Genomic DNA, 19,783 nt, shown 5'->3' with positions numbered 1-19,783 from the left:
GCTCTGGGAAGACCCGGAGTGCAGAGGACGGAGGGGCGGGCTCCGTGCGTGACCGCCGCTGGGCAGACGGGCGCGTTCCGGGAGGGCGCCCGGGGAGCGTCCGCAGGTGCGTTCGCTTGCCGGGCCCATGTCGTGCCCCGCCTGGAGCCCGTCTCCTGGAGGAGGAAGCGGGCTCAGAGGAGAGGGGGCGTGCCCAAGGTCAGCGGCCCGGAGCCCGAACCAAGAACAGGGGGACGAGGGGTGAAGGCCCGGCCCTTAGGGGTCCTCGACAGGGCCCTCGGCGGCAGCTGAACGGGTGCGGGGCTACTCGGGCCTCTACCTGGACGCTTCGAGGAGTCCCTCGGAAAGGCACAGAGGTCACCGAAGCAGCAGCGGGGCTCGGGCTGCCACCGGAAACCTGGGTGCGAAGAGGGCGGGTTGTGTGGCCAGTGGAGACCTTGTTTCCCCGCCCGCGTGAGCGCGGGAAAGGAGGGTCAGCCTGGGGGGCCCAAGGGATGGCGCAGCGTGGGCCGGGAGTTAACTGTGGGCAGACTGGGGAGGGGCCCGGAGGCCGTGGCTGAAGTGGTCTCCGAAGTGCAAGGCAGAGGAGTCGGTCTTGGAGGGTTGAAGCCAGACTCACCAGCCCGCTCTGACATGGGGTTTATTGCAAACAGATACGCGCGCTCAGGAACCTGGGGAGGCCGTGCACGTGGGATGCTTTGCGTCAGCTCAGATGCTACAACACAGGTGAGTGTCGGGGTCTAGAGCTGCAAGCGCTGACGGGGCAGGCCACGGAGGGACGAGATGCAAAGGCTCCCCGCCCGTGGACTGGAGGGACTGGCATGCACCTGTTGCCACCCAAGCTGGAGTTTGAGGCTTCAGAGGCGAAGTGGTTCGGAGCTCAGCCGAGCACTGGGTGGCCAGTCTGGGAGGCTGTGAGCCTCGGTGTGGAGCTGTCTCGGGAGTGATGGGCGACGACCCAGAAGGCCGAGACATCTTCGGCTCTTTTCCAGGAGCATCAGGCCCATGTTGCTGCTGGCTCGGACAACCAAGGCTCGACATGGGCTCTCTCAGCTCAAGCCCCCAGCCCTCCCTAGGACCCCCGGAGGTGAGGCCTTCCACGCAAGGTGCCAGCTCTTGTCAAAGCAGGGCCCTGCGGAGGCAGGCTGGGCTGGCAAGCCCCGGGGCCCTGGGCTGCGGACCAGGCTGCTGGTCACGGCCGTGCTTGGGGCTGGCCTGGGCGGGGTCTGGCTGGCCCTGAGGACTGAGAAGGAGAAGCTGCGGCAGCAACAGCGGACAGAGGCCCTGCGGCAGGCCGCCGTGGGCCAGGGTGACTTCAGCCTGCTGGACCACCGGGGCCAGGCCCGATGCAAAGCCGACTTCCGGGGCCAGTGGGTGCTGATGTACTTCGGCTTCACGCACTGTCCCGACATCTGCCCTGACGAGCTGGAGAAGTTGGTGCAGGTGGTGCGGCGGCTGGAGGCCGAGCCGGGCCTGCCCCCCGTGCAGCCTGTCTTCGTCACCCTGGACCCCGAGCGGGACGACGTTGCAGCCATGGCCCGCTACGTGCAGGACTTCCACCCGCGGCTGCTGGGCCTGACAGGCTCCGCGGAGCAGGTCGCCCAGGTCAGCCGCAGCTACCGTGTGTACTACAGCGCCGGCCCCAAGGACGAGGACCAGGACTACATCGTGGACCACTCCATCGCCATCTACCTGCTCAGCCCCGACGGCCTCTTCACAGACTACTACGGCCGGACCAGGTCTGCCGAGCAGATCGCGGACAGCGTGCGGCGCCACATGGCTGCCTTCCGCAGCGTCCTGGGCTGAGCCAGGCCAATAAAGGGTGTGGTGGAGCAGTGTGTGCGCGTGAGCTGTGCCAGCTGCCCTCGGAGGCCACGGCACAAGAGGGGCCTGGCTGCTGGCAGGGCCCTGGAGGTGGGCAGCCGTCTCGTCTTCTCTGCACAGAGCAGGAGCCTTTTTAAGGGGTCGGTGGGATGACAACACTTTATTAGGCTGGGCCAGCCAGGAAGCACGTGTGCAGTGAGCAGGTGTTGCCCAGTGTCCAGCAGGGACGGGGCTTCCGGGCCCACCCCCCGGTCCCAGCACTCCCCACTCAGGGCTGAACCATGGAGGGGGCGGCGTAGGTCTGGAAGCGCTTGTGAGCCCGCTGATGTGTGAGCAGCCTTAGGGACATGGTGTCCACAGCCGCCTCCAGCCCCGGCTGCTGGGTGATCTCTACTGTGTGGTCATTGGCCTGCAAGGACAGTGTGTCAGCAGGACCCAGGGACCACTTCCCTCCCGGCTCCCGAGGGCTACTCACCAGTTGCAGGGAGGCCAGCATGGCACGGCACACCTCGAAGGCAGGCTGGCCGGCCACCAGCTTCGCAAAGGGACACCACTGGTTGAGCTGGCTGAACCTCGAGACCACCTGGTCCCCGTAAGTGTGGATGTCAAAGGGCGCGTGCTGCTCCTTCAAGGGGAAGGCACGGTCCTGAGGCAAAACTGCGGGCAGCAGGGCGGCTCCCAGCCCCCGGTAGCAGCTGGCCCAGCCCCCCTCACCTGCTCCTGCAGCAGGGGCTGGATGCTGGTCTCCCAGTCCCTGACACGCTGGCTCAGCTCCGTCTCCTGGACGAACTTCTGAGACGTCGTGATGAAGAGTTCCTACGGAAGCCCAGGGGCTACAGCCTTCTGTCTGTGCCCCCCCCCCCCCCCCCGCCAGCTCCCCACCCGCCAGCTCCCCACCCGCTCCAGCCAGGGCCTACCACGTTCCTCCGGACCAGCTCCTCGTAGCTCAGGGATGCTGGCGCGGCCTCTGCTTCTGGAAAAGGGACAGTGTGAGCCGCGGGCCACACCCACCTCTCCCTCCCCTGTCCTCAAGGGGGTCCCTCCCGACCTACCCAGGTCTGCAGCTTCCACAGGCTGTGCCCCCTGAGGCTCGTCACTGTACTCTTCAGGGTCTAGAAAGTCGTCTGCCGGGAGACCGAGCGGCCCCAGCGGGAGGCAGGTCAGCCCCGTGCCCATCCTGGGCTGCCCCGCCCCCACCCCACTCCCTGTGCACCCACCTGCTTCCCCCAGCTCCTCCAGGGAGTCCTCCAGGCGGTCCTCCTCTGCAGGCCACAGCCCCTCCTCGGCCCTCGGCAGCCACTGCTCGGCCACCTGTGCAGAGACCGTGAGGCCACTGCCGTCTCCCCCCGCCCCCGCCCAGGGGTGTCTGGGTCTGCCGCGGCTGGTACTTGCCTCCCGCCTCCGCAGCTTCTGGAGCGTCTCCAGCTGCTCCTTCACGTGTCTCCAGTACAGGACCTCCATGTCTGTGGGCGCAGGCCTCATGAGGGGCTCCGTGGGTGTCCTGCCCAGCCCACCCAGCACCTGGGGCATCCCGGGGTGGAGGGGAAGTGGGCACGGCACGGCATCATCAGCCCTCAGAGCCCACACGGGGCCCCAGCCTCACCTGCAAAGGACGGGCCCTTCCTCCGGGGCCGCCGGCTGTCAGCGTGGTCGGCATCTGCGAGGGAACCGGGCCATCAGCAGCCAGGCCGAGTCCCCGCCGCCCCGCCTGCGCCCTCCTGCCCCGGCCCTGCCCGCCCACTCACAGGTGGCCAGGTACCACTGGTGGAAGTCCTGCAGCTTGGCAGCGCCCTTCCTCTTGCGCTTCTGCCCTGGTGCCTCCTCCACGCAGGGGGGCACAGAGAAGGGCCTACCTGGAGGCAAGGAGACGGCGTCTCAATGCCCAGCTGTGGGCCTCAGGGCTGCTCACGGCCCACAGCAGGCGCCTGGTGGGCACAGGGCACACCCCGCCCACACCATCTGTGCCCCGGCAGACCAGCCATGGACCCCAGGTGGAAGTGTCCCTCCATCCAATTACCCCTTTTTTAAAGATTTTACTCATTTTTTAGAGTGGAAGAGAATGAGAGAGAGGGAAACATCAATGTGTGGCTGTCTCTCATGCACTCCCTACTGGGGAGCTGGCCCGAAACCCAAGTATGTGCCCTGACTAGGGATCGGACCGGGGACCCTTTGGTTCACAGGCTAGCACTGAGTCCACTGAGCTACACCAGCCAGGGCCCAATTACCTTTCTTGAAGGGCTTACAGTCCAGAGAGTTGAAGGGGTCCAGGCTCTGCCAGGGGTCTGGCGTCTCCTAAGCAGAATGCAGGCAGGCTCAGGGAGAGTGGGGACACCCACCTGCCCCCACAGCCCCACACTAAGCACAGTGACGGCCAGGGAAGGGCCGGCCACACTCAGTCCAGGACACCAGTGTGGAGGGCCTCATGCAGGCAGGAGAAAGGGGGGGTGGTGAGGCCCCAGGCACACCCTCCCTGCCAGCTGGATCGGGGGTCCGGGCCCCACTGCCTCACCTTCGGCAGGGACACAGGCTCCAGGGCCTCTTGCCTCTCCCGGAGCTCGAACCTCCTGGGCTGGGCAATGTCCTGCAAAGAAAAGGCCGCAGGGATGCCCCTCCTCTGCTCGGGGGCAAATACCCTGCAGAGACTGTCTTTGGGGGCAAGAATTTCAAACAGCTCAAGGACTAAAAAGTAAACCCTCTAAGAAAAACTTCAGGAAAACACCCAAATCAGTGAACCAGTGGCCACGGGGAAAAACAAAGAGCAGAGTAATCTGATGGGTGCCCATGCAGCTGCCAGCCAAAGTGAACGCGTGAACATCGTTTCCTTAGGTGGCAGGTTTGCCTTGTGACAGGTAAGATTTCTGAGCTCTGGGGCTACAGCACGCAGCCCTTCCTCTGGGGCCGAGGGAGGCGGCCAGGGCCTCCAGGGCACGGCCTCCCGCCAGCCCGGCCTCAGAAGAGGTAGCTCCAGACCAGCTGCCACTCTGCACGGGTCAGTGAGCACACAGGGCGCAGGCCCGTGGAGGCAAGCCCACCCCGAGGAGCAGCAACTGCTCTGCCAGGGACGGGGAGGGGGGGTGCGTGGAAGGGGAAGGGCGGGGGGAGCACAACCCGGGAGCATGACCCCAGGGCCACCCTCCCAGGTGGAGCGTGCCTGCTGCAGACCTAGGGCTGCCCAGCAGACGGCTCGGGCTTCGCAGGCCTCAGTGTGGGTCCCACCTGCTGCAGGCTCCTGGGCTCCTGGGGCTCCAGGGGGACCTCAGGGGTCATGGCCTCAGGGAGCTCTGCTGCCCCCTCTGCATCCTCATCCTCACCCCCGCCTCCGGGCATCAGGCCTTCTGGAGAGGTGCCTGGGCAGGGGAGCGAGAGACCTGTCAGCCCAGAGGAGCCCGAAGGCCAGGCAGCAGGTGGGGCATTCTGGGCCCGGGAGGCCGTCCCGTCTCAGCCCCATTCTCGGACCCAGAGAACAGGGCAAGGCGTTTGACACTCTCCTCACCGTGCTGCTGTGGTGTTTGGTCCATTTTTTCTTAGCTAGTTTCCCTTCTAAATGCTGCCATCTGTGTCTGCCCACAGAGGCAGCCTCGGGACGGGCACATGGTAGACAGGACAGCAGGGCACACGGGGCAGGGCCTGGCCGGGCACACGGGCCAGCTCCAAGGCATCACCGCCCCCCACACCTCCCCAGCACAGGTGGAGGGGCAGGCAGGCTGGGTCTGCTGAGCACAGAGCCACGTCCCCGCCCCCACCTGCAGGTCCACCAGGATGACCTCTTCTCACCTGGCTCCTGAGATCTGCTGGGCACAGCAACCGGACTCTTGTTCACGGAGATTTCCATTGGCTGCTCCTCAGCACCCCCAGCCTCTGGGAGAGACGGGGGTTGGACGGGTCAGCCCAGGCCCTCCTGCAGAATGCCCCTCCCAGGGGCCCTGAGGGGCCAGAGCTGGGGAGGCAAGCAGGGCCCTGGACTCAGCCACACGTAGGCCAAGACAGGGGACGCGGCCAAGCAGCCAGCTCCAGCAGGCCAGTCCACGGGGCAGGGGACAGGGACCCCAGCAAGGAGCCCAGCCCCACACCCAGGCCCTCACCCTTCCTCGGTGGCAGGGTCTCGCTGGGGGACAAGCCCTCTGGCTCCAGCATGAAGGCTCCTCTGGGGTGAGGGGTACACGTGTTCATCCTGAAATCCTTGCGGCTGGCCAGGACCTCCCCCTGACAGCTGTGCAGGCAGAAACACGGCCGCTGCAGAGACCCCTCGGGGGTGCCCCGCCGCCCCGCCCCAGGCCAGGCCCGAACCTGTACAGGGGGTTGTTGTTCTTCTCCGTCTCATCCAGGGCGACCAGGGCCATGGGCAGGAGGGGGACGATGACGACCTCCTGCACAGGGGCCAGGACAGAGTTGAGCCCTGGGTCCCGTGGGCTCCGGGTGGGCAACCCACGTGCCACACCATCCAACACGCTCCTAAGTCCCCCTCGGCCCCCCCCACCCCGGGAGGGGCACTCACGGTGGGGGCCTGCTCGTGCCTGAGGTCCACGTTGGCTCGGGTGTCGGGCAGGTCGTCCAGCGACAGGAACTGGGGGGACACAGCGGGCTGAGCAGTGGCACCACCGGCACGCAGCAGGCAGCAGCCCTGCGCCCAGAAGACCTCACCTCGTCCTCCACCGGCTGGGCAGCCCTGGAGCCGGCATCCCTGCCGGCCCCGTCTTCCCGCACCAGCAGCTGCCTGGCCCGCCTGGGAGAGAACCGATGAGTGGGCGTGTGGAGGCTGGAGGCCACTGGGGGGCACGCAGGCTCCTCCTCCAGGCCCCGCCTCCAGGACTCACCTCTTGCCAGAGATGAAGTCGAGGGCCTGGTAGACCAGCGAGTAGAGGTACTCCACCTGGAGGCCCGAGCAGGAGGTGAGGACGCAGCAGGGAGCCCACCCTCGGCACCCCAGGGTCCTCCCTGGGACTTTCTGACCCGGACGTCCAAGCAGGGAAGCCCGCTGCCCCCTCCACAACCTCCAGCTCAAGTCCTGCCCCTGCGGCCCCCGAAGTGCTTCTCTGGTTGAACACGGTCTCTCCCAGCACCGAGGCCCTCCTCTGCCCCACACGCGACCCAGCAGCAGTGGGGCAGGGGGCCCCCTGGAGGCCGCACGCCCGCCACGCGCCTTGTGCAGCCCACACACCAGCCTGCGTGCGGCCTGCACAGTCCTGCCCGGCACCCCTCGCTGGCTGCTCCCCCTCCCTGGCCTCACCCCACCTCCAGGAGCCTCTGGCCCCCGGGGCCCCACCAGCAGGGTGTGTGCACGTGCGGCCTCTGGGCCATGTCCCCCAGGTGACATACAGCACGGGAGAGCACACACAGCCCGCTCTGCTCAGCCTGCCCTTCCTCTCACACACGGGGCACGGGGCACCGGGGTGAGCAAGAGACACGCTGGGGCCGTGCTGCGTCTCAGTCTGCCTGAATCAGGGGCCACTGCTGCTCTCCGTTTGTAAGAGGATGAACCCAGGGCACACTCGCCCTCCCAGAGCACGCCCCCTCCCTCCTGCTCTTCCTCCGCTGGCCTGTGCCTCCCAAGCTGTTAGGATCCCCAGGAGCCTTGCAGCCAGTGGGGCAGTGGGCAGCGGAGCTCGCCCGGCTCAGGCCCCAAACCGTCTCCAAGCACCTGCCCGTCTGCCCGCCTGGCAGTTCACCTGGCTCTGTGCTCTCAGAGCCAGCTGCAGACAGTCCTCTCAGGACAAACACTGGATACAGGAATTCGATTTAAGGGGATTATCTGGGACAGAGACAAATGACACCTTAGACTGTCTGAACAGCCCGAGGTGCCCAGAGGCTCGCCCACCACTGCCCTGTGCCTGCTCAGCTGCAGTCCCGTCCCTGTCCCTTCTCTGTCGGCTCTGGGCCCGGCACCAGGCCCCCCAAGTCCCTGCGCCCAACTTCTCTGGGTCAGGATTCACGTCTCCCTGCGGCCCCCGCTTCCCCAGCTGCCCCTCCGCGGTGTGGCTCCGTGGTTTGCATCCTGCTGTCACCGAGGGTGTCTTAAGAAATCCCGAGGCCTGTGCTCCCTCTTGGGGGCACATGGGTGCCTGCCCCCCGCCCCGCACGTTCCCTTTGCCCTCCTCTCTCCCAAGCTCCAGGGCCCTTCTTCTGCGTCTGCGATTGGTTTCCTGAGCCCGTTTCTTCTACGGTTCACTTCTCCTACCTCTGTGACTCTCTGAATGAACTTTCTCTTAGTTAAAAAAAAAAAAATACGGATGCCAACACCCCCCCCCACCCCAGTTCTGATTTCATCAGTCCGGGGAGGGGCCAGCCACTGGGAACCGTCTGGACTGCGGCCTGGGCTCAGAGCCCCGGCTTCGGCTGCGGCCCCGGCTCTTCCCTCCCCTTTCCAGCGCGCTGCCTGAAGCCGGGCCCACGCTGACTCCGGGCTCCCCCGTGCCAGGGGTCTGGCCTCCTCTCCCGAGCCCCAGGGCCCTCCTAACTGCAGGCCTCCGCTGACACGTGGGAATACTTAGCATATGCACCCAGTGCGCTGGGCTGAACATTTTTGGTCCCGGAAACCCCCTGTTCTAACTCCCTGCCTGGGGGCGCTGTCTCTACTGCCTCTCTGGCTTCTCCTCTTGAGGGTGCCCCCACCACGGGTGTCCCCTCGGCGTCCCTCCTTCCTGCTCTTCCTCTCGCTCTGCAACAGGCTCTCAAGCTGGGGACCAGGCCCCGTGGGCTGAGTAATCCTTCACAGCACAGGGCTCTCCTGCATGTTGGAGGATGCACAGGGGCAGGCACTGAGACTAAATACAAGCCTCTTGTTCGGCATTAAAAGGCAGCGAGGACGGGAGAAAGGAGACGGGAGGGGTTGACAAGGCAGGTCAGAGACGGGGTGAGCCCACCACCTGCTCCAGCAGCACAGAGGACCTGGGCCCTGCTCGACACCAAACCCCCAGACCAGGGTCGGGGACACCCACCTTCTTGCTGTAGACACAGGCAGAGCCCTGGATCAGCAGCGCGGCCTCCACGAAGTTCATTGTGGTTTTGCCCTCGTCAAAGGAAATGCAGATCTGGTCCAGCTGCAAGACACGGCCGGCTCAGCAGGGAGCCAAGCGCGCAGGCATCTGCCCAGGGCCGGCCGCCCGCCCAGGGCCGCCCACCTGCCAGCCGCCTCCCCCAGCGCCGCAGGCCAGTGCTGTGTCTGGTCTCCGGTCTCCTTGAGCAGCCCCCCGACGGGCGGGTCTGGCTCTGCCTGGGGCTCACCACTTGCCCGTTGTTCTGGGGGGGTCTTTGTGCTGTCCCCCACCCCTGTAACCTCTGAGCCTGGCGTTTGGAAGAGGGAGACCCCAAGTGCAGCAACCACTAACGGCCTGCGGTGTGCGCCAGCTCCCTGCCGCGGGCGCTCGGGGCAGCATCCCTGGGAGTCGCACTTGGAGGGACCGGCAGGAAGGCCCCGCACCCGAGAGGCAGGGACCTCAGGGGCAGGGAGGACAAAGACGAAACATGAGGGTCTCCGCGCTCTGAGTGGAAAACTCAGGAAACACTGCTGAGTGAGTCCTCCCCCTTCCTGTGACCCCTGAACCCCAGCTCCCATCACCTCTTCAGGGTCAGCGGCCCCTGACCCAAGACCCACAGCTCCCAAAGCCGTGCAGACCAGAGCCCTTCCAGAAGCAGCAGGGCGAGTCCGCAGCTGCAGTCCAGGTGTCTCTGAGACGCCCACGCATCCTGTCTGCTCCCCACCCTTCCCTCGGGGCCTTCCCTGCGCCCGGCCCTCAGCCAGCAGGGCCCGAGCGCCCTCTCGTGTCTGTCAAACTCTCTGCCTGGAACCCCACCCTGGCGGGGCCGGGTGGAGCTTCCTCGCTCGGGCTCCCTGCCACCCTGTAGGCTGGTCTGGCCCAGCCTGAGCTCCCCTCCCTCCGTGCACAGCCAGCACTCGGGGTAATTCCAGCCTGCGGCTCGGCGCCTGATGCTGGTGCCCAATGAATGTTTGATGAACAGCGATGATGACGCCAGAGCTAAGCCTGAAGACGGACCCGGTGTCTTTCGTGGTCCACGTCCCTCGATGAAGGGACTGGCTTTTGGGGAGGAGCAGCCACCGCACAAAGGCCGTTTGCTGGCAGGGCTCAGCTGTTCAGGAGAACGAGTGTCATGCAAACACATCCGAGGGTAGGGTGTGCTGGGCAAGCTATTAGGCTCCAGGGTGGCACCAGGAAAGGGCAGTCTGGGTGGACTCCACCAGGGCGCGACCTCTACTGGTCCCTGAAGGACAGGGAGTCAGTGGGCCAGGGAGGGAGGGAGAGGAGACAGGAGCAGGAGAGCCAGAAAGTCCGAGCAGATGGACATAGGCCTGAGAGAAGGGAGCAGGCAGAGGGGGCAGCCAGGCCCCCCAGGACGGACCCTGGGTGGCAGGGGTGGTAACCCTTCTCTTCAGTGACACTCTCGTCCCAGCTGGTCCCCTACTCCCAGGACCTCACACTCCACTCTCCTTCTGACGGCTGCCAAATGCATGCTCCCAGGCTGGACCTGCCATCGACGCCCAAACCTGTATGTCCAACCGCCTTCTTCAAGTACCAGTGGGATGGCTTACCTGAAACTCACACCAAATCGGGTCCCCCTGAACCCTAGAGGTCCCCCACCCACACCACAGCCCAGAAGTCGGGGTCCTAGCTCCCCCGCCGAAGCCCATGCAGCCCTGCCCAGCTCCCTGCCCACCCTGCCCTGTCTGCTCCTGTCCAGAGACCACCGCTGCTCCAGCCCTTCACCTCCCTCCAGCCTACCCTCCACACGGCAGCCAGCGCTCGTCTCCAGACGTAAGCGCTGGGGCTGCATCGCAGTGCTCAGCCCTAATGGCTCTCGGCCACTCTTAGGAAGAAACCCAAAGTCCTAAGTGGAGCCTCCCACACTGAGCAGCCCCCCTCTCCACGGCCCACGTCCCCTGCAAGCTGCATGGTAGCCACCCGGCCCCTCCTGGCCCTCACGGAACTGGCGCTGCCCCACCTCAGAGCCCTGGACACACTCTCGGAGCCTGGGTCTTTCTTCAGCTCACTGCGACCGGACAGCTCCTTTCACCCAGCCCGAGTGAGGTCCCCCAGTCACACCTCTCGGGGGGCCCCCAACCTCCTTCCGAACCCCTCGTCAGTCTGTGGCTGCGCAAACACACACACAGCGGGGAGGGGGTGGGCCCCACTCTGCCGCCCACTAGCTGGGACTCCATGCGTGTCGCCTGCCCTCTCTGCAGAACTGATACCCGTGCCAGCAGGCCTCCTGGGAGGACTACGTGAGTCCACACGCACAGATCACACGCAACAGGGCTCAGCAGCAGCCCGTACGGGACGCGTGATGTTTATCACAGCTCCAGGGTTTGCTGCCTTGGGATCAAGGCATCTCCCACAAGAGGGAAGCCAGGACCGCTGTCCGCTCGCCACTGTTCTCCAAAGGGTTAACAAGACTTTAGCAAACAGGAGGCACTCAACAAGGAGTAAATCAATGGATGAGAGAATTTAGCAACAGAGTAATAGCTGCTTTTTGGAAAAGAACATTCTGGTAGCTGTGTGGACAATGAACGGAGAAGACAGACAGCACCTGAGTGGTGGGGTGGGGTGGGGTGGGAGGAGAAGGTCTGGGAGAGCAGACACAGGAAGCAGGAAGTAGATCCACCGGGCACCCAAGGGCCCTGTTCAGGACCTGTGCCCGCAGCAGCCAGCCCAGCACCGCCCTTGGCGCCGTCTCGGCAGAGTGTGTCCAGCCGGAGGCCCATCACCATGTCGGGCGTTCGTCTAACAAACATTCGTTCTGTACCTACTAAGCGCTGGACGTTGTGTTAAGCAAAAGGAAGAGAGCATAACTATGGTCCCTGCCCTTGAAGAATTGACATTCTAGGGTGAAAATAGACCCTAAATAACTCAACAGCTTGTGATAAACATTCTAAAGTACGTAACACGCTGTGACAAAGAAAACTACTTTAGGTAGAATAGTCAGCTCACACTGAAACAGAGACATAAAGGATAAGCAGTCATGACATGCAAAAAAACAACCGGGTGAGGACTACACTCTAGCAGGGATGGAAAATACACTCTCAGCCAAGAAGGAGTTTGGGTCTCGCAGGCTGACTGGCTCGAGATACCGGGTGAAGGGCCCCGGTGAAGGCTGAGACAGGAAGCAGGGCCGGATTCAGAGCACGGAGCTTGGATTTCACTCTGAGAGCAATGGAAAGCCTTGCCGGGGCGGGGGGGGGGGGGGGGGGGGTCTAGGCAGGGCATGCTGCAGCCTGGTGTGACTCTGTAAGAGTGCTGCCGGATGGAGCAGGAATTGGGTGGGGCCAGGAGGAAGGTTTTAGGTGAACCTGAGTCAGATGGTGGCCTGGACCGCAAGCCAGGGAGAACACACGGATCTGAGTGCCTTCACGGGTGGACAAGCTGTGACATGCAGGGTTTCACTAGAACGGCCCTGAGCGTTCACCTTTGGTTGAATAGTGGTGCCATTTACCAAGGTCAGGAAAACTGGGATTTCCACAGGAAAATAAAGAGCTGCACATTGCGTATGTGAAATCCGAGATGCCTTGTGACATCTAAGTAGAATGTCAAGTATGCAGCTGGCCACACAACATAGAGTCAGAGGAAATACGCAGGATGGAGATGTAAGCCTGGGAGCTGGCCTCACACAGGTGACCTTTGCAATCGTGGAAACAGATGAGCTCATTGAAGGGGCATGAGTAAGGAGGTGGCCCGGGACCCACCCGAGGAGCTGCACACTGCGAGGTTGCACAGGAAAGAAAAAGTACGCAACGAAATCAGAAGAAAATCATAACCCAAAACCTGTTTTGAAGAGGAAGGAGTGGTGGGGCCTGGCCACGTCGCTCCGTGGGTTACAGTGTCATTCCCATGTGCCAAGGCTGCAGGTTTGCTCCCCGGTCAGGGCACATGCGGGAATCACCCAATGAATGCATGAATAAGCGGGACAAACCGGTGCCTCTTTCCCTCGCTCCCTCCCTAACATCCATCAACGAAAAAGGAGGGAGTGGTCAACCCAACAAATGCCGCTGAGCTGAATCAGAGGACACTGATTCTAGTGTCCCCCGGAGTTGACAGGATGGAGATCATTACTGATCAAAACGAGAGCAGACCCGAGCTTGAGAATCAACGTGAAGCGCGGAAACAGAGCGGGCAGCTCCTCACTATGTTGCGCACCTCACGCTGACAGTGCATGCCAGTTACAGTCAAACTTAAGTAAAAGAAAGAAACCCCTACATCGTCACCCAGCTCTCTCAAACACCCAAACGTGCACATAAGTTCTATCCCATTACATTAAAGAAAACGGTGGTCATCACCTACTGAATCGATTTCATGATTCGCTAATGGGCGGCGCGCGACCTGCAATGACAGCTCCAGGCTAGGCGACCAAGGGATGGTGCGCGGAGGTAGTGACGGTGCCGGGAGCCCCAGGACGAGCGCGGCCAGAGCGCCCGATGTACAGCCCCGGAGGCGGCGGGACGCCCAGCAGCCCGGGCCCGGCGCCCCGCCCGCCAGCCCCGCGCCACTGCCCCGGGCCGCCCTCACCTCCTCCAGATACTCGCCCAGCTGGGCCGCCACGTCCACCTCCCAGTTCTTGGTGAGGTCGCGGATGGGCTGCAGGAGGTGGGCGAAGCGCGCCTCCACGTCCTCCATGTCCGGGAGGGGCCGGGGCGGCCCGGGGACCGCGGAGCCGGTTTCGAGGGGGGCCAGTGTCCTCAGCCCGCCACTAGTTCTGGCGCCATTTTGCTGTTCCCGCCCAGGAAAGTACGCAGCGCGCGGCGCCGCGCGCACACCTGTGACGTCCGCGGCGAAGGCGGACCCCGGCGCCGCGGGGCCGGCGCACCGGGGGCGGGGCGAGGGCTGGTGGGGGCGGGGCGAGGGCTGGTGGGGGCGGGCCCGGGTGGGCGGGGCGTGCCGTTGCGCCGGCGGGGCGTGGTCGGGCGGGCCAGCGGGCTCTCGTCCAGCGGGCCGCGTAGCGGACATGGCGGGCTCCCGGCTCCCGCGGCAGCTCTTCCTCCAGGGCGTGGCCGCCGTTTTCTTGTTCGCCTTCGCGTCCCTCTACACACAGATCCCGGGTGAGGGCGCCGAGCGCGGATCCCCCCAACCCGCGCCCGTGCCCTCTCATCTCCCCGGTGGCACTCCGCTGTCCTGGGGCGGGAGTGAGGTCCAGGCCTTGCCGCGTGGGGCGGGGGCTGCGGCTCGTGTCCCCCCGCGGGCTGCAGGGTTTGGGGGAAGGAGGGCCTTGCAGTGTTCCGTTCCCCACGGGGCTCGGGCTCTGACCTGGCGAGGGACAGAGCCAGAGGCACGTGGGCCCATGTCTGGTGGGGCAGGTAGCAGACTGGGCTGTGCCAAGCGGGAGATTCTGGCCTGGGGAGTCCGGGGAGGGGCGGAAGCTGACCCCGGGGCAGGGGCGGTCCTCAGGTGCTGACCTGTTGGGGTTCGAGTCTGCGCGTCCTGACCTAGGTTGGGGGGAAAGGGCTGCAGGTCTTGACCTTAGGAGGCGGATGTGCAGGCCAGGATGGTGGGGGTAGTCGGGCCTCCCAGGACAGGGTCCGGGACCTGGGCCTTATGTCCCCTTCCACAGGCCTGTATGGCACCGAGGGCATCCTGCCTGCGCGGAGGACACTGCGGCCTCAGGGCAAGGGGCCCTGGCAGCAGCTGTGGGAGACCCCGACGCTGCTGTGGGAGGCACCTAGACTCGGGCTGGACACAGCACAGGGCCTGGAGCTGCTGAGCCTGCTGGGCGCCCTGCTGGCCCTGGGCGCCCTGCTGCTGCCCCAGCTTCGCCACCTCCTCGTCTACCTGCTGCTCTGGGCTGCCTACCTGTCTGCCTGCCAGGCAAGTGGGGGCTGCCTGCTGTCCCCCCACCACCACTGCAAACCTTGTCACCAGTTCACTTCAGCCCCATCCACCCTCCACCCCACCCATCTCTGCCTGGCCTGCCTCCCTGGACACACACCCCCTGCTCCCTGACAACCCCTCTCTCTGCAGGTGGGCCAGGTGTTCCTTTATTTCCAGTGGTGAGTGACTTTTGGGGGAGGGGCTTCAGGAGGCTGGGGGTGGGGCAGGGTGTGTTTGCCTTTCCTGGGGGGACCCTCTGGGGGAGCCGCCTTGATGGGGGGGCCCTCTGTGCTCTTCCTTCTCCCCTTAGGGACTCCCTGCTGCTGGAGACTGGCTTCCTGGCTGTGCTGGTGGCCCCTCTGTGGCAACCCCCCCACCATAAGCAGCCCCCCCAGGGTGGGCTGGCTGGGGCCTTGCCCCATGAAGCCCTCCCCTTCTGGCTCGTGCGCTGGCTGCTGTTTCGCCTCATGTTCGCCTCGGGTGTGGTCAAGCTGACCAGCCGTTGCCCCGCGTGGTGGGGGCTCACTGGTGAGGGTCCCAGCCTGCCCACGGGGCAATCCTGGGGGCTCTGCCCAGCCCTGACCACCCACCGTCACCTACAGCCCTCACCTACCACTATGAGACGCAGTGCCTGCCCACACCTGCCGCCTGGTTCGCCCACCACCTGCCCGTCTGGCTGCACAAGCTCAGCGTGGTGGCCACCTTCCTCATCGAGATCGCCGTGCCCCCTCTGTTCTTCGCCCCTGTGCGCCGCCTGCGCCTGGCTGCCTTCTATTCCCAGGTGGGTGGGGCGTCGGACATCCAGAGACAGGCAGGGGGCCTAGGTAGCTCAAGGTGTGCAGGTGTGCCTCGGGGGCAGGGCACAGCCCTGCTAGAGGGCGTCAGGCTCCAGTAAGCAGGGCAGGGGCATGCGGACCTTGGTTTTTCTCAGGGTGGCGTGGAGGAGCCATGGGGAGATTGAGTAGAAGGTAGAGGAGGAGGAGTGGGGACAGGATGGAGGCCTAGAGATGCTGAAGGGGTGGGGTGCCTGTAAGAAAGACCTAGGCGGGGGGGGTGGGGGCAGGATCTGAAGGACCAGGTAGGGGGTGCGGCCTGGGCTCTGAGCGCAGATGCTCGCCCAGGTCCTGCTGCAAGTCCTGATCATCGTCACCGGCAACTACAACTTCTTCAACCTGCTCACCCTGGTGCTCACCACTGCCCTCCTGGACGACCAGCACTTGGCTGCCAGGTCTGGCAACAGCCGCCGCAGAAAGACACCTGCCTGTGAGTGTCCCCTGTCTGGACAGCCAGCCCCCCTCCCCCGAACGGCCAGCAGGGTGTCTGTCTCCTTCCCCCAGCAGCCCCCACTGGTCTCTCCCCCAGCTCCCCAGCCCCCTGGCTTCCCCCCTCCACCCCGTTCCCAGCTGACCATGACTCTCCTGCCCTGCAGCCCGGCCCAAGGCCCTGCTGGCCCTGCTGCTGGAACTGACCGTCTATGGGCTGCTGGCCTATGGCACCGTGCACTACTTTGGCCTGGAGGTCGACTGGGAGCACCACACCATCCGCTCCAGAACCAGTGAGTGCCAGCTGGGTGCCGGGGTGCAGGGGCTGGGCTGGACCGCCCCTCCTCACGCCCCTCCCTTGCACAGCCTTCACCTTCCACCAGTTCTCCCAGTGGCTGAAGACGGTGACCCTGCCCACCATGTGGCTGGGGGGTGCCTCCCTCGCCTGGGAACTGCTGGCCGCCCTCTGGAGGTACACGCAGGGCTGGGGTGGGGGTGCTGGGCTGGTGTGCAGAGCAGGGCTGACCCTGCTCGGCTCCTGCCCCTCAGGTGGACCCAGGTGCGAGGGTGGCTGCGGAAGCTCTGGGCTGCAGTCCAGCTGTCCATCTTTGGCTCCGCCACCGTGGCCATGTTCCTGGTCAGCCTGGTGGGTAGCACTTCACAGAGGACAGGGAGGGGGGGTTGGGAAGGGGCCGGAAGAGCACACTGAGTCTCTACCCCTTTGCCTCTAGGTGCCGTACTCCTACGTGGAGCCCTCCACCCACGGGCGCCTCTGGACAGAGGCCCACCGCCTGTTTGGCGCCGTGGAGCACCTGCAGCTGGCTAGCTCCTACGGCCTCTTCCGACGGATGACCGGTCTGGGTGGGCGGCCTGAGGTGGTGCTGGAGGGCAGCTACGATGGGCACCACTGGACGGTAAGTGCTCCAGGAGCCCAGCTTGGGGCCCCTGGGGGGCTCCTCGGGTGGGAAACCCACTGGAGTGGGGTTGGGGGAGAAGGGGGACACCCAGGCCCAGCTGCCCTCGTGAGCCCAGATCGGCCCGGTGCAGGAGATCGACTTCATGTACAAGCCTGGGAACGTGAGCTGGCCGCCCCCCGTCGTGGCACCCCACCAGCCACGCCTTGATTGGCAGATGTGGTTCGCCGCCCTGGGCCCACACACGCACAGCCCGTGGTTCACCAGCCTGGTGCTCTGCCTGCTGCAGGGCAAGGAGCCAGGTGAGGCCCGCGGAGGGGCCGGGGCTTTTGGGTTGGGGGCTTGTGGGCGGTGCTGAGGGAGCCGCCCGCTGAGCCCCCTCCCCCGCAGTGATCCGCCTCATCCAGCACGACGTGGCCAGGTACCCCTTCCACAAGCAGCCGCCCACCTACGTGCGGGCCCAGCGTTACAAGTACTGGTTCTCACAGCCTGGGGAGCAGGGGTAAGGCTGGGGCGCCCTCGGGGCTGGGGGCCGGGACCTCGCTGGGCGCCTCCTAAACCACGGTGCCCTACCGCAGCCAGTGGTGGCGACGCCAGTGGGTGGAGGAATTCTTCCCACCTGTGTCCCTGGGGGACCCGACGCTGGACACGCTGCTCAGGCAGTTCGGCTTCCAGGTACGAAGGCGCTGGCCAGGCTGGGAGAGGTGGCAGGGCCGACCTCCACCCACAACACGACCCCCCTGACTCGCCTCAATCCTGCCCCACAGGACAAGAGCCCGCCCCGGGCCCGCAGCTCTGGCAACTCCCTCGCCCGGGCCCTCCTCTGGGTGCGGAAGCAGCTCTCCCCGCTGGAGGCGCCTACGCTGCTCTGGGGACTCATCCTCGCCGTGGGGGCCGTCAGGGTCGTGCAGGCCCTGCTGGGGCCCCGTCCCTCCCGGTCCTCCCCTCCCCCCAGGGAGGAGAAGCACAGGCCAGCCCCCAAGAAGGACCCGGGGGCTGCCACTGAGCAGGCCGCTCCAGCCCCCAGCAACTGCAACAGCAGCTCCCAGACCACCCGGCGGAAAAAGTAGCCACACTCTTGTCGGCCGCGTGTCCAGAGAGGGTGGGGTCCCTGGCACACCTCCAGCCTTCCGGAGCAGCGTGCAGCCCGGCCACTGAGCCCGAGCCAGCTGTCCAGGCAGATTCGGGCTGGGGCGTCGCCCTCGGGGGCAGGCTCTGTCCACCCCGCTGCTTCCAGGGTCCACATGTCCCCCGTACCAACCACGTCCCTCCCCGGTGCACCTTCTGGCCTGGACAGTGGCCCCAGAGGCGGCTGTGTGACCGGCTCAAGGCCCTTCCCAGGACGTGGTCGTCAGGACTGTGGGTGTCCGGGTCTGCGGGGGCCTGGATCTGGTGCCGTGACCACGGCACCTGCTCGAGAGAGAAGAGATAGCCTTGGCACGGTGTCTCCACACGCGCCCGCCCCGTCACTCGGTCCATGAGCCAATAAAGGCTTCTTTGTGCCTGACGTGTGGTTTCTTCCCGCTGGGGAGCCTGGGGACGGTGTCTCTGGCAGTGGACACAGCCCAGGTGTTGTGTTGTCCGCCTGTCGCTGCCCTGGCTTCTGGGGTGCCTCTGCTCTCCCGCCCTCGGTGTTCCCCTCTCTAAAGTGGGCACGAGGGCCCAGCCCTGCCCGAGCCCCTGAGCCTCAGGCTGGCACAGCCTGGCTGGCTTGTCAAGTGCACACATCAGGGCTTCCGGGCCAGTCCCAGAATGTGGAACCCAGAACCACCGGAGAGCCAGAGAACTCACCAGAACTCGGCTCCTGCCGTCTTTCCTGCTTCTGCCTCCACTGCGTCTTGAGGAAGAACAGAAGACCTAGAGTGCTGGACGTTGCCCGGGCCGGGAGTGAAGGGGAGCTGGGGAGGTGGCGAGAGCAGCGCGGGGGGCAGGTCGGGGGACACGGAGCACCACTCGGCAAAGGAAGGCCTGGGGCTGAAAAGCAGCCTGAGGAGCGGGGGAGGGTGCGGGTGGGGACAGGCAGGGGCAGGAGCTGGGGCCCTGGGTCCGGGCGGAAGAGGGCACTGTCCAGGCTTCCTTTTGGGGTCAGTCAGGCCGCCGACCTCTGTGGGCACTTAGCTCAGCACCCCCTCTGCCCCCCGTGCCTGCCCGCACAACCCCGGGCAGCTTGCCGTCGGGCTCGGCTCCTCTCCATGCCGCTGGCCCCTCTGACCAACCCGGGCAGACGGAGCTACATGTCCAGCCTGTGCCCACAGCCACTCGCGACTCCAGGGGACCTGCGACCTGAGCTTGCAGGTGGCTTCTAAGTGCTCTGACACCTGGAGTGAGTGGTCTGTAAGCTGACTTTTGGTTTAGGACAACAACACACCCCAAATTAAAAATGTTGGGTTTTTCCGAGGCTTTTGAAGTCAGTTGATGAATTTCTCTTTCGAGGTGTTTTGTTCCCTATGACAGCTCTCTTGAGACAATTCACACGCCACGTAACTCACCCGCTCCAAGTGCACCATTCAGCAGCCCTCGCAGATTCCCGGAGCGGTGCGTCTGTCACCACGGTCAAGTTTAACCCTTCCGCCACCTCCAGAAGAAACCCCGCTCGCCTCCGCGGGCATCTCGCAACCCTGCGCACACCTCGCCCTCGGCACCCACTGCCGTGACTTCTGTTTCCGTAGAGGTGCCTGTCCTGGACACTCGATGTGAACAGGACTACACAGTTACACTCTCACATCTGGCTTCTCTCACGGAGCACGGGGTTTTTAAGGCACGTTCACGTGGCCCCGCCTCCCGGAGCTTCACTCCGTTCCGTGGCTGGTGACATCGCTCTGCGTGCCCTGTGTGCACCCCACCTGGCTTATGCAGTTATGCACCAGGGCATCTGGGTGTCCCGGCTTCGGCTGTTACGGAAACCTTTGCTGTGGACGTGGGTGTGCAGTTTGGGTCGGCGGCTGGGAGTGGAATTACAGGACCCCGCGGCAAC

At 65.1% G+C, this 19,783-nt stretch overlaps 3 protein-coding genes across 9 annotated transcripts; 2 read left to right on the top strand and 1 right to left on the bottom strand.

Annotated features, from left to right (window-relative positions):
* Positions 1–82: 82 nt before the first annotated feature.
* LOC114513963 (protein SCO2 homolog, mitochondrial) lies at positions 83–1,843 on the top strand. Its single transcript, XM_028533287.2, has 3 exons — positions 83–106; positions 654–726; positions 993–1,843. The coding sequence occupies exons 2-3, from the start codon at positions 713–715 to the stop codon at positions 1,804–1,806; spliced, it is 828 nt and encodes a 275-aa protein (XP_028389088.1). The 5' UTR covers positions 83–106; positions 654–712; the 3' UTR covers positions 1,807–1,843.
* A 118-nt stretch (positions 1,844–1,961) lies between these two features.
* NCAPH2 (non-SMC condensin II complex subunit H2) lies at positions 1,962–13,620 on the bottom strand. Of its 4 annotated transcripts, none has more exons than XM_028532863.2 (20): positions 13,338–13,620; positions 8,760–8,861; positions 6,639–6,694; positions 6,466–6,547; positions 6,320–6,388; positions 6,112–6,191; positions 5,907–6,034; positions 5,599–5,682; positions 5,041–5,171; positions 4,334–4,405; positions 4,050–4,116; positions 3,570–3,677; positions 3,428–3,481; positions 3,217–3,287; positions 3,042–3,135; positions 2,877–2,948; positions 2,742–2,797; positions 2,539–2,640; positions 2,300–2,449; positions 1,962–2,233 (listed from the first exon to the last, which is right to left on the bottom strand). In XM_028532863.2, the coding sequence occupies exons 1-20, from the start codon at positions 13,443–13,445 to the stop codon at positions 2,093–2,095; spliced, it is 1,827 nt and encodes a 608-aa protein (XP_028388664.1). In that variant the 5' UTR covers positions 13,446–13,620; the 3' UTR covers positions 1,962–2,092. The 4 variants fall into 4 exon arrangements, with proteins under 4 accessions (XP_028388664.1, XP_035875698.1, XP_035875699.1 ...); XM_036019805.1 differs by having other exon boundaries at positions 2,877–2,951; positions 13,338–13,570; XM_036019806.1 differs by having other exon boundaries at positions 2,742–2,794; positions 2,877–2,951; positions 13,338–13,570.
* Positions 13,621–13,711: 91 nt separating this feature from the next.
* On the top strand, positions 13,712–18,316 carry LMF2 (lipase maturation factor 2). 4 transcript variants are annotated; one of them, XM_036019802.1, is made up of 14 exons: positions 13,712–13,867; positions 14,377–14,630; positions 14,784–14,812; positions 14,944–15,161; positions 15,236–15,407; positions 15,748–15,896; positions 16,063–16,188; positions 16,262–16,367; positions 16,445–16,541; positions 16,627–16,809; positions 16,943–17,111; positions 17,200–17,311; positions 17,388–17,484; positions 17,577–18,316. In XM_036019802.1, the coding sequence occupies exons 1-14, from the start codon at positions 13,774–13,776 to the stop codon at positions 17,877–17,879; spliced, it is 2,109 nt and encodes a 702-aa protein (XP_035875695.1). In that variant the 5' UTR covers positions 13,712–13,773; the 3' UTR covers positions 17,880–18,316. The 4 variants fall into 4 exon arrangements, with proteins under 4 accessions (XP_035875695.1, XP_035875696.1, XP_028388841.1 ...); XM_028533040.2 differs by having other exon boundaries at positions 13,713–13,867; positions 15,236–15,414; positions 15,755–15,896; XM_036019804.1 differs by lacking the exon at positions 13,712–13,867 and adding an exon at positions 14,068–14,122 and having other exon boundaries at positions 15,236–15,414; positions 15,755–15,896.
* Positions 18,317–19,783: the final 1,467 nt, after the last annotated feature.

This window comes from Phyllostomus discolor, chromosome 2 (assembly GCF_004126475.2).
Source record: "Phyllostomus discolor isolate MPI-MPIP mPhyDis1 chromosome 2, mPhyDis1.pri.v3, whole genome shotgun sequence".
NCBI classification, from domain to species: domain Eukaryota; kingdom Metazoa; phylum Chordata; class Mammalia; order Chiroptera; family Phyllostomidae; genus Phyllostomus; species Phyllostomus discolor.
This window is presented reverse-complemented; position numbering and strand designations above follow the sequence as displayed.

Excerpts from the sequence above, each read along its gene's own strand:
- LMF2 (XM_036019802.1), top strand. The coding sequence starts at position 13,774 with ATGGCGGGCTCCCGGCTCCCGCGGCAGCTCTTCCTCCAGGGCGTGGCC. Across the intron at positions 14,631-14,783 it reads CCTACCTGTCTGCCTGCCAG|GTGGGCCAGGTGTTCCTTTA; the intron begins GCAAGTGGGGGC and ends CTCTCTCTGCAG. Across the intron at positions 16,810-16,942 it reads ACGATGGGCACCACTGGACG|GAGATCGACTTCATGTACAA; the intron begins GTAAGTGCTCCA and ends GGCCCGGTGCAG.
- NCAPH2 (XM_036019805.1), bottom strand. The coding sequence starts at position 13,445 with ATGGAGGACGTGGAGGCGCGCTTCGCCCACCTCCTGCAGCCCATCCGC. Across the intron at positions 3,482-3,569 it reads CCAGTGGTACCTGGCCACCT|ATGCCGACCACGCTGACAGC; the intron begins GTGAGTGGGCGG and ends GTTCCCTCGCAG. Across the intron at positions 2,234-2,299 it reads TGCTGGCCTCCCTGCAACTG|GCCAATGACCACACAGTAGA; the intron begins GTGAGTAGCCCT and ends CTGTCCTTGCAG.